Consider the following 14,741-nt stretch of genomic DNA (forward strand, 5'->3'; position numbering starts at 1 on the left):
TTTGTCTTCTTTTTTTTTTTTCTTCTTTTTTTTTTCCTGATCAGAGAAAGGGGGGGAACTTCCAGCAGTAGCTCCAGGCATCCCCTGGCAGCAGGTGTTGGCTCTCTGGCATACACATCAGGCTGTCTTTTGACCCTGGGAGTTAAGCCGAGCAGCTTCTCTCAGTAGTGGTGGGTCCTCAGAGGAGGTGAGTGGGCATGCACCAGCTCCTCCTCCCGCTGCTCCAAATCCACTATGGACTACGTTAAGCACACAGCAGTTCTAAGTGCCTGTGCCTCCAGCAGCTTCTTCATAGTTTCCATTGGGGGACAGGCTGGTCAGAGCCACTTCTTCCTCAGTGTCCTGCGGGTCATCTGCAAAGAGCAGAGTGAAGTCAAGGGAGGTCTAAATGGGAAACCTTTATTAATGCAAAATGCAACTTAAGATGGAAAGAACACATAAGACAAAGCCATTGATATATACTCACAACCTAAGCATGGCTGATTTTTGTCAGAACTGATTTTCATTTTGGTTTACAAACTCCACATTGCTTCAACACATGGGTTATCTATGAGCAAAGGAGCTCACTGCCCAGCTCCCTGGCCTCCTGCCGTCTCAGAAATCGCAGCATAAACTGCATGGCCACCTGCCGGGCAGGCAAGATCAGGCACTAAATTTTCTGACCCTAGAGGACAAGTCTCAAAGCTTGTTTCTCAGTTTTCTCCAAGCCTTATGGTTTTTAAGCATTGAATGTGTTTAAGAGGCACTTGGACAATGCCCTTAATAATGTGCTTTAGCTTTTGGTCAGCCCGGAAGTGGTCAGGCAGTTGGCCTAGGTGATTATCGTAGATTCCTTCAACTGAAAATATTCTATTCTATTCCAGTCTATTCTGTTCTAGTGTAGTCTAGACTAGGCTAGCCTAGCCTATTGTATTTACAGTGAAGGCACTTCCTCTGCTCTATGTGCTCTGTGGAGCAGTCTGGATCTCCATACCACACCACCTTACAGCTTCCTGCTTCAAGGCACTTCTGCAAAAAGAAAATCACTGCTGGGAAAGGCAAGCAGCAGTGCCAGCAGTACAGCAAAGGCTGAACACTACACTATTTGCTATATGAAAAATCTCCTTTAGAATCAGAGAGCCTAAGGCTGACTGCTCTCTTCCTCTTCACAGCCAGCCTCAAATGCAAGTGGTTTGGGAACACTCCTTGCAGCCATGTTTGCAGAAAACATCAAGTAAGATAAGGGTGATGCTTCCAATTCATTGTTTAGACAGACAGCAGTTCTGCCAGAAACTCTGGTAAAATGCATCCAAGTTCAGCAGTGCTCTCAGGGGTGTAGTTGGGCACTGGACCTCACGTGATTTCATTTAGACATGCAAAAGGCCAGAAAACAGGGAGATGGCAACACAGCAGCCAGATGTGCATAAGTTGTCTTCAGTTTCTGGCCAGGTTACAGCCAGGAAAGAGACATCAGCTGCAGACCTGGAAATAGTTTCAGGAGACCACCAGCAAGAGGTTTGGCCATCAGGACAACCAAGGAGTCAGTGAGGAACCTCACAGCAGGAGTACAAGTGAGGGAGCTGGGCATACCTTCATGAATGTTGTTTGCAGCTTTTGCTTTGTGATCTTTTCTCCAACTCCTCCGGCTCCAAGAAACACACCGCAGGAAGGATGGGAGCCTCCACCTTCCCCTGTCTTTCACCTCTTCTGAATAAATGAGAGAAGATGAGTTCAGACCAGCAGGGGGTCAGCCCTACTGCTTCTCCACCTCCCTGGTGCAGACTCACAACATCTCCTCTCCTCAAGCCCAATGCTTCAGGGGAAAAACGGGTGCACTCTACAGAGCCCACCCTTAGAAAGCAGCTGCTGGCAATCCTTATTTCAAGCAGACACATCTCTGCTACCATCGAAATCTGTCCCCAGTGTCATTTTCTACCTTGCTACCTCACTAACAAAACCATCCTGAATGCAGCAGCCAAGAGCAAAAACCTGGCAGGAGCTCTGCAGGCACATGCTGGGGACTGACACAGTTAGGGCACTCCTGCAAAAGGAAGTTTTTCTTTTGAATTATCACACACCTTTTGCCACATCATCCTATTCACTGCTGCCCGCTTTATTAAGCAATTCCTCCCTTCTAGAAAGACCTACTGAACAAGCAGACTTGTAACACTGAAAACTACTTGCAAAATGCAAAGAGCATGTAGCCTCCATCGATGTATTTATTCTGGAGAACAATGAAGATCACAAGTTACTACAGGCTTTCAAGCCATTACACTAAAACACTGCACCAGGTCTCCAACAGCAGCAGTTTCCATTGAAATATGACAGGAGCCTTTCACCTCCTAATCAGATAACAAATTATAAACCACTTCAGTGTCCTTCAGCTTATCAAACCATTGCGACATGAGAGGGTTCACAGTGGCAGTCTTTCCTGCCAGTCAATAAACCAAAACCTCCAGCTGTAAAGACATCCTCTCCCCACAGTGTATGGGGACTCTGGCCACCATTGAAACATGGAAGAAGAGCAGCCCAACACACTCCTGCTAAACCCGAGAGATACAGGAACACCACTGCCATTCCTGTCCTGGATCCACTGCATAAATGACAGTGTCTGGGACATTCCCAGCACAGGGAGGAGGGCTGCAGCTTCAGAGCAACTGTCTTAGGCAGAGCTGAGCAGCAATGTGGGTAGAAGAGGAAGCTGGGCTGAAATAAAACAGGCATAAGCACAGGTACACAGAGCCTTACATTCAGTACACCTTGCAGCATCCTTATCCAGATGCATCTGAACAAGCCCCTTTTTCAGCTTAGCACAAGCCCCTTTGAAAGTCAAGAGGGAAAAAAGACAAGCTCAGCACTGACTGAGGACATCCTTAAGGTGGCATCCCTAGAACCTGCCTTGCAGGGTGCTCTGGAGCCCACGCCCATCTCTTCCACAGTCCCCTCTCACATTACATTAAATATATTATTCCCCTTGTGCCTTGCTTGTGGGGAAAGCCACGGGTGGAAGGAGATCAGGCTGCAATGAAGCTGCTGCCTGCCACTGCCAGGTCCCCACCTCCCTGGAGGCCACATGGAGATTTTAGAAGGTAAGGCTCACAGGGGCATGGAAAGAAGCTACCCTTGCCTAAGGTTGAACCCTACAGCTGATGAGTGTCCTCATTACATATGCAAGTCCTGAGACACTTACATGACCAGGCAGAGCATCGGCGGTGAACTAAAGCAACACACTGAGTCCTTCTACCCACCACGCTTACAAAGCACACTCAAACAGGCTCTAATACCTGCTCCAGATCCTGTTCCTCTTTCTCTACAAGTGACTGCTATGCTGCTTCCATGTCTGCCTGAAGGACAAATCCACAGCTAGCCACAAAAATAGATGTTCTGAGCCAAGCACCAGCAATGTGCAGAGGCAGAGAAAGGTCACACGTGCAGGGGTGTTTTTCTGCCTCTGCAGCTGCTGTCCCACCAGGCTGCTGTGACCAGAAATGAAGGGCTCACTGGTGTCTGGGAGCACACCAGAAATTCTTGCAGTGGGATCAATGTGAGAAAGACAAAAGCATGTGAAAAAAGATGGAAAGGGGATCATGCATACTTCCATAGAAAGAGTTGGCAGAAGATAACCCTGAACCCTTGCAGTGAGTCCCAACCACTTCAAAGCTACTCAACATTCAGATCCAGGATTCTGGACTGAGCTGATGGAAAGAAGCATCTGAGCTGCTGCTGACCATCCCCATGTCCCAGGCATCCTAGAGGACCCGGTCAATATGGTGCTGCAGGCAAGTGCCAGGATTCCTTGGGGTAAAGGCAGTGAGACAGCAAAGCACCTAGAAATGATGGGGAGCAAGGGAAAATTGGGGAAAAAAGTGAAAGAAGGAAGAAAGAGAAACAGTCCAAAACAAGCAGTGCCAAAGATTAAAGTGAGCCCAGGCAAGTTTGTGTGGCTGCTAAGACAGCAGAGCCAGCCCAGCTGCCCATGCCCCTGAGTTTGCATACAAACGTGACTCACATTTCATCCCAGGGCAAGTGCTGTTCCTCAAAGCCCTACTTAACACCAGCTTTCATCCTGCCATGCTCACCTTGCTTAAACTGACCACCAACAGATGCAAACACTTACTGTTCTTACTCATTATGTAAAGTCAGCACGAACATCTTCCCTCCTGCAGGAAGGTCAGGACCTGCCTGCACCCTACAGCAAGGGCCACACCCCAGTCCTGCATCCCCAGGAACACACATCCATAAGCATAGATGGCCCATGGTGTCACAACCATCAGCTGCCACATCCCTGCTATCTGTGATGACTGCTATCTGCTCTACTGCTTCCTAACCTACTGGGAAGTTTGTCCTCCCCAGCTGCCAGGGCTGGGAAGTCAACCAGAAAGAGACATTGGGAAGGCTCTGATCCCACCAGCATGAAAGAGAATTCAGTGGGAAAAGCAAATCTGACTGGATGGGTCAAGATCCTATCAGGGCTGATTAGATTCCAGTGGGAAAAGCCAGATCCCATTGTGGGGAAGGAAGATCCCATCAGCAGTGGTGAGATCCCGTTAGGCTGGGGTAGATCCCACCGGAAAATGGAACAAATTCAACTGTAAAAGCCCCTGGCCCCAGCGTAAACCCACCCGCTGTCCCCCGGCCGGTTCCCCCCCAAGTACCTGCGGGGTGCTGTAGGGCTGCCCGCAGGGCGCGGCAGGCGGCGGCGCGGCAGTCGCGCAGGTCTGAGGGGCTGCCGGGGCTGTACTGGGCTGCCTGCACCGTGCCGGGCGCCGGGAAGTGCCGCCGCAGCGTGGCGTCCAGCACCGCCGCGTCCTCCGCTTCCCCGCCGGGCAGGAGAACACCGACGACGGCGGGCGGCGGCGCTGGGGACAGGCGGCCGCGCACATCCCGCACCACCTCCCGCAGGCGGACCCTGGCCCCTTGGCCCCGCGCCGCCCCGCCGCGGCACAGCACCAGCAGCAGCCGCGCGTCCAGCGCCCGCCGCCCGCCGACAACCCGCCGCCGCGACTGGAAGCCCGGCCCCGGCGGAGCCTCCTCCCCCAGGAGGTCGCGGGCGAAGGCGGTCAACGTGGCTGCCGCCGGGGACCCCTCCGCCACCTCAGCCACCAGCAGCACTGCCCGCCTGCCACCCGCCAGCTCCACCAGCGCCCGCAACTCATGAAGCTCCTCCGCCATCCCCACCGCTGCAGCGCACCCTGCCCGCTCCCGCACCGTCCCCGGGACCGCGCCACCCCCGGCCCCGCCCCCCGGCTCTGCACATCACTCCCGACCCCGTGCCCGGGCACCAGCTCTTCACCCCCCGCGCCAAGCACCACCCCGTGGATTCCACCCCTCCCCGCCCCATGAAAGGCGTCCCCCAGCATCTCCGGCCGCGTCCCGGGACCGGCACTGCCCCTCCAGTGAACAACCCCTGCTTGCTGCCGGGTGGGCAGAGCAGAGAGGGTACTAGAGAGGACCTGGAGCCCCCTCAGAGCCCTTGCACTGGCCTCTTGCGAGGCTGGTCTTGTTTCCAATAGGGAGGTGATAAACTTCAGGCAAAGAACGTACTGTGGAGGGGCTGGGAAGCTGAGAGAGGGATGAGCAGAGGCTGTGTGACTGCAAAGTGGGGTACACACAAGGCCACAATAGAAGAGCAGCTGATTGTGCACCCCCAAGGTTATAACGTGCTCACCAGGGTATAACAGCCCTTACCCCAGGGCAGTGCTGGAGTGGCCTCCCTCCTGTCACGTCATTACACTGCTGCACAGCCTGGCCAGGCTATAGCCACATTTGGGAAGCAATTTCACTTTGGGAAAGAATTACCCCTTCACAGACCATACCCACCCCACTGGTCACAAGTTCCCCAATTTGTGCACAAGTGCAGAGCTGAGCTGCAGCCCTCACTCCACACTCTGCATCTCCAAGTCTCTTATGAAGCCAGTCCCCTTTGGCTTCCCCTCTGCAAACACCACATTTATCCCTCTCCATGCAAAACACAGTCCATAGTCACAGCCAGCAGCACTGGCAGCGCTCCACAGTGACACACACATCCCATCAAAGCATATAATGCTTGCAGGAAGCTATAATCAGGGCTTGGGTGCTGGCATGTGTTACACAGCCCCAGCACAGAGAAGGGCCCATATCCCATGAGCTGGCTCTGCTAGACAACAGTGAATGACAAACATGTCACAGCAGTGCCCACTCCTGACACTTGTGTGGTGTTGGTGTGTTTGTCCTAAGAACCAGGAAGCTCCAATCTATGGCACCTGTTAAATACTTCCCCTGTGCCATATCAGAACAGGATCCACCAAACAGCTTATGTCCTATCACAAGAACCCAGGAAGGGATAAACAGCTCAAAGGAGTCACCTTGGGCAGTTGCTCTTTGAGGCCATTTGGAGCCAAACCATCTCTGTGGGACGGGCAGAGCTGGCTCTAAGAGCATGGCAGGCAAAAGAAGAGCTGAAATCCATGTGCCTGTCCTGTATCAGTGGTTCCCAGCAGCACACTGGCGCACACTCCTGCCACAAAGGCAGCTGAGCCAGCACACCTGCTTCCTGCCCATACTCATGGCCGCTCTTCCCCAGAGCCCTGCAGATCAGCAGGCACTATGTGTGGGATGTGCCACAGGCTGGTGCTCAGGCACAGTGGAGGTGTGTCAGGTTGGGAAGGTCACTGCCACCAATTTTCATCCAGGAAAACATTTTCCCCAGCTATGACAGAAAGGCTTAGCAAACACTGCCCCATGCCAGCATCACTGGCGCCAGACAGCACAGGCAAAGGCTTCAGAGAGACTTTCTGTTCTGGGTCCTTGCAAAAGCAACTTACTCATTGACAAGTGCTGATAAGCAAATCAGGGGGAGATAAAATAGAAGGATTAGTCTTCTCTTCCAAAGATCAGGGTCTATTGTTGCAAGAGCCCATGCTACCATGCCAGGTAGCCCTGAGAGCAGCTGTCAATATGGCAGGGCTACAAAGTCAGGCATAATTCAACAGCCAGGTCTGGCTATAGTGTTGCCCAGATTTTGTATTTATGAGGAATTTTTTAACTCATCTGTTCAGAGTCCTGCTTCTGCGGAGAAAGACCCTGCGTGTAACCAGCACCATGAGCAGCACCTGGAGAGGACAGGAGCAGGTGCTGGTCCACAGGGAGCCCTCATCTTGGGGTTTCTCTGCTGATACTTTACCCCACTACAGAATTGTGGCTGCAGACAGAGACTGGATCATAAGCAAGTCACAACCAGAAAGTCTCTGGGAAGAGGGACCAGCAGCTTTGGCTGCTCCCTGCAAGGAACAAACCAAAGACAGACACTTGCTTTGGCCAGTTTGACTGCAAAAGGCCAGGTCTCTTGAAGGTTGCCCTAAGGAAGCAGGATGCCCCCTGCAAACCTCCACAAGACAACCCGCATATTTAAATTCCACATGAGCTGCCAGCACAGCCTGGTGTGTGGTGGTGCCAGCTATACCCTGCCTGATGTGCCAAGACCATTACAGCATGGGTCTCACAGGGCTCTTTTCAAGCAGTGCTGTGCCAGTGACTTGCACAGAAACCCCAAACTGCATCAGAAAGTGGGAGATTCCTCAAATGAATGAAGATTATTCCTGCAGAGGAGGTATAGAAAAAGCTTAAATTATCTTCCTAGCTCAGCTCAGAAGGAGCACCGCTGGCTATTTCTCTGCAGTGGCCCCAGTGTTTAAACTGCCAGCACACCCTCTGAAAACTAATATTTGGGACCAGATAGAGCTGTTCTTCATGGCTGCTGCAATTCTTTAGTTAATTTTTGGGTACACACATACCATTGCCAGCAGAAGCTGACTAGACTGGTGAATGTCACCTACAATACCCAAACCACCTTGTTTACATTTCTTTACTCATTAACAGAGGTAAGATCTAATAACATATACAACTTTATCTTCCTTTGTGTTACTTAAAGGGGTACAGTTCAAACAGTTCAGAGGGTGTCAGGAGCTCAGCAAGATTTGTGGTCCCTGACAAAGTGACTTCAGAGCTCTAGCAGGCATCTGAGCAAAACACAGATGTATTTACAAGACCTGACACTCCTTCAAACACCTACCTGACAGTCCCATTTGTAGAAAACCTCTACAGATAGTCCCAAATGATGGTAATCACATCTCTTACGTATGGCTGTTCAGAGTAAACACAGCATCTGTTCATTCTGGGCTTCAGGGGAGGAGAGGATGCTTTGTTCAGAGAAATAAATTTGTCATGTGTAGTAGTAGTGCCTTGAAGCCTAAACAAAATCAAAAGTCCATTGGATGAAGGCCCCTTAAGAGAAGCATTTACCCAGATTGACTTCTCTTCTGAAGAGAGTAGAAAGATGACAGGGAAAGGATTCTTGTGCCGATTTTGACGATAGGACTGCAGAGAAGCTAAACAGGAGGGAATCTGTGAGAGCAGTTATGAGCCTCTGTGTGTAGCGATGCAGCCCAGCTTCTTAAACTCTCCCATTCAGCAGCCTTGGTGCTCATGGGGGCACTTTGAACCAGCAAGGAGCTAAGCTGGTGGCTGACAAGTGGTCTTTCACACACCTGTTCTCCAAACCTGCTTCCACTTACTGCTTTGGAAAAACACATCGTTAGATGCTGGAAAGCAAGCTCCGGCTTTACTTGTGCATCGCTCCTGGCTGCCACCAGGGGCATTGCTGTGGTGTACCAACACGTGCTGAGCTTTCCACCCATGGACAGATCTTGGGCTCCACAAAGCAGTATCAGAGGTAATGTCAAGTGAAGAAATCCCACCTATCCCCTTGCCCTGAACACCCCAATCGCACTGATCCCCTTCTAGCCCCTGTCTCCTTTTCAGTCTTCCCATTTCCTCCATTGACCTTCTTCAAGACTCCTTTTAACCCTTCTAGCCCCTGAACTCCACACTTTTCACCCGCTGAAGTGTACCGAACTAGACACAGATCCTTCCTGTGGCGAGTTCAGTCACCACTGAATTAAAAAAAAGGACAGTTACTTTGTTCTGTCTCAGCAATCCACACCCAGATACCTCCAGGGATGGCTGAGACAGTCCCAATTTTGGTCCCTCGGCAGCCTGTGCTGACTCAGCTCTGGCCTGGATCCATCCAAGTCACCATACCCCTCTGAGCTCCACTGAACATAGGTTAACCCTATAAACAAATCATAGAATTATGGAATAGTTAGAGTTGGAAAGGACCTTAAGATCATCAAGTTCTGCACACCCCCCCTACCTCCCCCCCCCGAGCAGGGGTACCTCACACTAAAGCATGTCACCTAAGACTCCTTCCATTTGGCCTTGAACACTGCCAGGAATGAAACATTCATGACTTCTTTGGGCAACCTGTTCCAGTGCCTGACCACCCTCACAGTGAAGAACCTCTTATATACATCAAACCTAAACTTCCCTTGTTTAAGTTTTAACCCGTTACCTCTTGTCCTATCACTACAGTTCCTAATGAAGAGTCCCTCTCCAGCATCCTTGTAGGCAACCTTCAGATACTGGAAGGCTGCTATGAGGTCTTCATGCAGCCTTCTCTTCTCCAGGCTGAACAGCCCCAACTTTCTCAGCCTGTCTTCATACGGGAGGTGCTCCAGCTCCCTGATCATCCTTGTGGCCTCCTCTGGACTGGCTCTAACAGCTCCATGCCTTTGTTATGTTGTAGCCCCAGAACTGTACACAGTGCTCCAAATGAGGTCTCATGAGAGCAGAGCAGAGGGGCAGGATCACCTCCTTCACCTGCTGGTAATGCTGCTTTTGATGCAGCCCAGAATACGGTTGGCTTTCTGGGCTGCAAGCGCACACTGCTGGCTCATGTTAAGTTTCTCATCAACCAACAGCCCCAAGTCCTTCTCTGCAGGGTTGCTCTGAATCTCTTCTCCACTCAACCTGTAGCTGTGCGCGAATTCCCCCCAATCCAGGTGTAGAACCTTGCATTCGGCTTGGTTGAACTTCACACAGAGGAATCTCTGCTTCAGCACCTGGAATACCTTCTCCTTCCTGCATTGACCTTAGTGTCTGCAGGGCTGTTTATCCCACATATTGTCACTCCTCCCTCCAGCTGCAATTGCTGCTGCACATTAACTTCCCCCTCCTCCTTAAAGATGTTGTCCCAGAGACACTACCACTGTCACTGGCTTGACCTTGGCCAGCACTGGGTCCATCCTGGAGCCAGTTGGCATTTGCATTATCAGACCTAGGGGAAGCTTCTGGCAGCTTCTCACAGAAGACGTTCCTGTAGCTCACCTACTACCAAAACCTTGCCAAGCAAACCCTGTACAATAAGGAATCCCAAACCTTTCCCCGCCTCTGTTCTCCAAAACCCTGTTCTCTTTGAAAGCTTTGCCTCATTCTGCCCATCTTGCCAGTTGTCCTAAGTTTCCTTATGTTTCCTTAAGTCACCATCCCTTCCTGGATGGCAAAGGGGCATAGGAAGGTATGTCTGAAGAGGAAGATGGGGACCTGGCACAGTCTGATGTAAAAAGCGTCACCACTGCCCACTATGCACTATGATAAGGCCAACCAAGAGACCAGCAATTATTAGCACTTGGGTACTAGTTGCATGATGAAAAAAAAGTCTTCACCATCCCTCGCAGTGTTCAAGGCCAGGCTGGATGGGGCTTTCAGCAACCTGCTCTAGCGGAAGGTGTCCCTGCCCAAGGCAGAGGGTTGGAACAAAATGATCTTTAAGGTCACTTCCAACCCAAAGCATTCTGTGATTCTATGAAAACCTGTCTAAATGAACTGCACAGAGCAGACACGAGACATACATGCTGCCCATGCACATATGGCCTCATTCTCTGTGATTCTATTAGAACCATTATTTTTAGATGCAAGCTAGGACTTAACGCCTGCTAGGATTTGGTGGCCTGTCACACGGTTTTGTCTCAACAGCAGTCATCACCCACTACACAAGAGAAACAGGAACAAGGAATTTCCCTCTACTAGGTAGGCAAGGAAATACTTCTCATGTCCTAGGTAAAGTTTCTGTGTACAGTTATGGGGTTGTGAACATTTATTGTTTAGCCTTGCAAACAATTCAGAGTCCAGAGAGAGGTCACAGTAAAGACTGCCAGTTATTTGTCTTTAGAATGTAGTCCGGTCTGCAAGCTCCTTGCCAAGCACAGTCAATCTCCATTTCATTGTCCAGCTTAGAGTCACTATTCCATCCCTGTGCTGTGAACTCTGATACTCTACTGAAAAAGAGTGAAGTCCTTCAGAACAGGTGGAGGGGACAAAACCAGAAATGTACAACAATTAAACAGATTCTCCATTTTATTTCCAATAAAAACTTTAGATCCTAGATGGATACAGCATCTGCAAAACACAAGAACAGATACAATCTTGTTAGAAATCTTGTTACTGGACTGTACCATTGTAAGTACAAGTTTTGCAGTTGCAATCTGGATTCTCAATCTCTTCAACTACTATTAAAGTGATACCCTTTCCCCCATTTACACATAAGAGGTGCAAGAATTGAAAAGTGCAACAACTAGTTCAGCGGCTCAAAGTAGCACTTTGCTGAGGGTACAGAGTGCCCTGGCAGTCAGGCCTTTTGCTCACAGTCAGCAAGTCCTCATGAGTCTAGTTTCAGGATTTAACTGTGCCACTCCTACTCCTAAGGCACAGGAAAGAGTCAGAATGGAAGGATGGAAGAATTGCACCCCAATACTCCTTTGACAGCATCACTAGAAGAATACTGCATCAAAACTCAGTGAGGGGCCTAAAGGGACAGTCTCACTGAAGCCTTGTGGCTAAAACACCAACTGTGGAGCAGGTACTAGTGGTCATGCCAGGACAGCACCCCCTAAGTTCAAATACTGGGGAGGTAGGAGAAAACAAATCTATCAATGGGTAGAAATCGGAGTAGAAGGGGGGAAAAATAGATGATCCAGGGAAAAAAAAAAAGTCAAGATAGCTTTAGAAGGGAGCAGAGTAAGAATCCTGGAAACTGAAAAGCCTTTCGAGACAAGCTGAGCCAGCACACAAAACCCTTGATAATGAGACAAACCCCTCCTAGCTCCAAAAGGAGCATTTACTGAAGAGCCATGCTGAATGCACAACAGCAACAGAACAAAATCATAGTTCAAGTTTTCCCTCATATTAAGTGAGATTAAAAGGCTCCCTGAAATCTGCCACTAAATATCTTGTTGCTGAAATAAATCCACTCACCACTCGGATTCTGTGTCCAATGGCCTTGGCAGGAAGGTTGGAGCGGAACTTGGCACGAACCATGCCACTGTTCCCATGGGCGCGGGTTACCTTCCCCCAGATCACTCGTGTCCTGTTGGGCTTCCCACCAGGGGTTACGGTGTTGCTAAGGAAAGAGAGGAAAAGCTCTGCTGAGCAGGCCAGCCACAGCGCCCTATTGGCCTCTGCAGTGACAGGGCAGACAATGTGCCCTTGTTAATGCACTTCGGTAACTTTATTCCACAACCATTTTTAAGCAGATCACATGTCACTTTTATTTGCCTGTGAAATTTGCCAAGCCTGGGAATTTCACTGTACTTTCCAAACAGCTACATACTGCAGCTTGTAATTTATCAGAAGCTCCACTGGAGAACTATTAAGTTACAAATCTCAAGAATCTGTAAAATGCTGATGCCAATAATATGATCAAACCAAAAAGTCAAGAGTTTTCCAAAGAAAATGCAACATCTTATTTGTACTATTTATCCAGACACACCAAAGGCAGGAGAGGCCTAAGCCATTGGAATAGACTGCAAAAAACTGGTTTAAAGAAGCCATAGGCCATCTTGGAAATGATGGTGGTCAGGTTAACGCTTCAATAAATTTTATTCAAGGCAATTCTGAACTCCCATATCTGAACTCCAACAAATACACTCCCAAGAAAAAAATAAGTGGAAAATATTAAGTAACTGTTCTTAAAGGCTTCCACCAATGCTAGCACAGCAGTGACAGTACTTTGATATGGGCACACAAATGCCATGATACAAATTCCTCCAGGTTTCACAAAATGATTCTGCCATTTAATTAACTCAAGATCTCATAGCACCCACCTCAAACTCACCTCACTTCAACCCACCTTCAGTATTTGCCAGTCTGAAGCAAAATTTGTTTTTCATAATTCCATTACCTTCAGATAAAGCCAGTTAAAGCAAAACCAACCCCAGACATTAAAAACAAAACCAACTCAAGAAGAAACTGCTCTACACAGTACTCCATGAACACTCTACTGATAAACTGAACCCAATTTATTTTTGTTCTGACAAAAACTCTATAAGCAGACTGCTTACATGCTGGCATTTCCAACAGCTGATACAGGAGCTACCTAATTTAGCATAACAATAAAAAGCAGCTTACTTTTTAGCTTTGTATACATAGGCACACCTCTTGCCCAAGTAGAAGTCTGTCTCCTGACGGGCATAAACACCTTCAATTTTCAGCAGGGCAGTGTGCTCCCGCTGGTTTCGGAGGCCACGTTTGTAGCCAGCAAAGATGGCCTTGCACCACAGCCTAGAGACATTGAAAGTGTTTGCAAATTAGGATTCACACCAAAGTATCAAATACAAAAATAAATATCATGCTGTTTCAGCAGAAGCTATTTCTACACCAATAAAAATTTAAGCCAAGGAAAAGCCCCACTACTTTTATATATTACTGCAGATCTCCACATTCAGTCAAGAGAGAAAAGGCAAGTAACTGAGACACGAAGTATTTCTGAAAAGTCTGTATCTTTCTGCTTGTTACAAATTTCTGACATTGCAGGGTGCATATTAAACCCATAGTGCTTCAACATCAGTAGGTGTTGTTTTCAAATGTCTACAAACACTCTGTGCTGAGTAAACGTTTCTGTACACCACAAACTGTGCTTCCTGTGTTGCTGCAGAAAACAGTAACTGCTGCTAATTTGTAGTCTCAAAGGACTTAACTGCAGCTTATCAGGAGAGCCCCACATGCTCCAGACCAGTGACTACACAAACTCCTCAGCAATTCTTTATGACAAAGATGTGTCTGTACTGTGCAGGTAAAGCAACTAGAAGGCTCATTCCACACATCATGTACAGTGTGACTGTCTCAACTGCATCCAGCAACTGTCCCATAAAACAGTAGTAGTAAACAAAGCTACCTATTTCGACCTTCTACACATGCATGAGAGAAAATGAACTCTATTATTAAGGCAAAAACTTATGACTCAGACTCAATCCCTACATTCATGAGAAAACTCGATAGCAAGTAGCGCATTTATGCAAGGAAGCAATATGCCAAAGCCTCCACTATACACTGGAGGGTTACGAATGCTGTGCTAACAAAGCCACCATTAATACTACACATCTATTGACAGGCGAGGAAAGCATGGCAGAAGATACGAGCAGCTACAACTATCCACGAACTACTACAGCTAGCTTAAGGCAGAGACTTCAAAACAGGGAAGCACAATCGTGGGTGTGTAAGAGGGCTCAGCAGGATAGTGGCAGAAGAGCTGCCGCAGGAAAACGAATTCTTGCCCACAGCTTTAACACTCTCAGAAATGCTCCCTCTACAAGACTTGTCAGAAGTACAGTATACAGCGAGCCAAAAACCATCTCGAGATAGGTAACTCACCTCCCGGTCATGGTGTCCTCCTGAAGCCCTGGTCCCAGCAGGCCTAGAAACGACACACAAGCCATGAGCCTTCCAGGCCGGTAGCTCTCTCCAGCCGAGCGAGCAGGAGCTGCCGCAGGCCCGGTCCGGGGTCAGAACATCCCGGCAGCCGGGAGCCACCCAGAACAAAGCGACAAGGGCTGCCAGAGCACCCAGTTCAGGCTCCGCTTCGAGAAAGAGTTAAGGAGACCCCGCCGCTT

General features: G+C 49.1%; 2 protein-coding genes across 3 annotated transcripts; both read right to left on the reverse strand.

Moving 5' to 3' along the window:
* Positions 1-5,196, reverse strand: CUNH2orf72 (chromosome unknown C2orf72 homolog). Of its 2 annotated transcripts, none has more exons than XM_061348768.1 (3): positions 4,635-5,196; positions 1,570-1,683; positions 1-353 (listed from the first exon to the last, which is right to left on the reverse strand). In XM_061348768.1, the coding sequence occupies exons 1-3, from the start codon at positions 5,149-5,151 to the stop codon at positions 262-264; spliced, it is 723 nt and encodes a 240-aa protein (XP_061204752.1). In that variant the 5' UTR covers positions 5,152-5,196; the 3' UTR covers positions 1-261. The 2 variants fall into 2 exon arrangements, with proteins under 2 accessions (XP_061204752.1, XP_061204751.1); XM_061348767.1 differs by having other exon boundaries at positions 1,570-1,686.
* Positions 5,197-10,915: 5,719 nt separating this feature from the next.
* On the reverse strand, positions 10,916-14,660 carry RPL35A (ribosomal protein L35a). Its single transcript, XM_061348788.1, has 4 exons — positions 14,503-14,660; positions 13,261-13,413; positions 12,109-12,253; positions 10,916-11,253 (listed from the first exon to the last, which is right to left on the reverse strand). The coding sequence occupies exons 1-4, from the start codon at positions 14,565-14,567 to the stop codon at positions 11,230-11,232; spliced, it is 387 nt and encodes a 128-aa protein (XP_061204772.1). The 5' UTR covers positions 14,568-14,660; the 3' UTR covers positions 10,916-11,229.
* Positions 14,661-14,741: the final 81 nt, after the last annotated feature.

The sequence above is a fragment of the Neopsephotus bourkii genome, unplaced genomic scaffold, assembly GCF_033783945.1.
Source record: "Neopsephotus bourkii isolate Nb327-2 ecotype Australia unplaced genomic scaffold, CSIRO-AGI_Nbou_v1 NB_369, whole genome shotgun sequence".
Lineage (NCBI taxonomy): Eukaryota > Metazoa > Chordata > Aves > Psittaciformes > Psittacidae > Neopsephotus > Neopsephotus bourkii.

Coding starts and splice junctions, on each gene's coding strand:
- RPL35A (XM_061348788.1), bottom strand. CDS start 14,567: ATGGCTTGTGTGTCGTTTCTAGGCCTGCTGGGACCAGGGCTTCAGGAG. Junction 13,414..14,502: donor GAGGACACCATGACCGGGAG/GTGAGTTACCTA, acceptor CAATGTCTCTAG/GCTGTGGTGCAAGGCCATCT. Junction 12,254..13,260: donor TATGTATACAAAGCTAAAAA/GTAAGCTGCTTT, acceptor CTCTTTCCTTAG/CAACACCGTAACCCCTGGTG.
- CUNH2orf72 (XM_061348767.1), bottom strand. CDS start 5,151: ATGGCGGAGGAGCTTCATGAGTTGCGGGCGCTGGTGGAGCTGGCGGGT. Junction 1,687..4,634: donor AGCCCTACAGCACCCCGCAG/GTACTTGGGGGG, acceptor TCATTTATTCAG/AAGAGGTGAAAGACAGGGGA. Junction 354..1,569: donor TGCAAACAACATTCATGAAG/GTATGCCCAGCT, acceptor TGCTCTTTGCAG/ATGACCCGCAGGACACTGAG.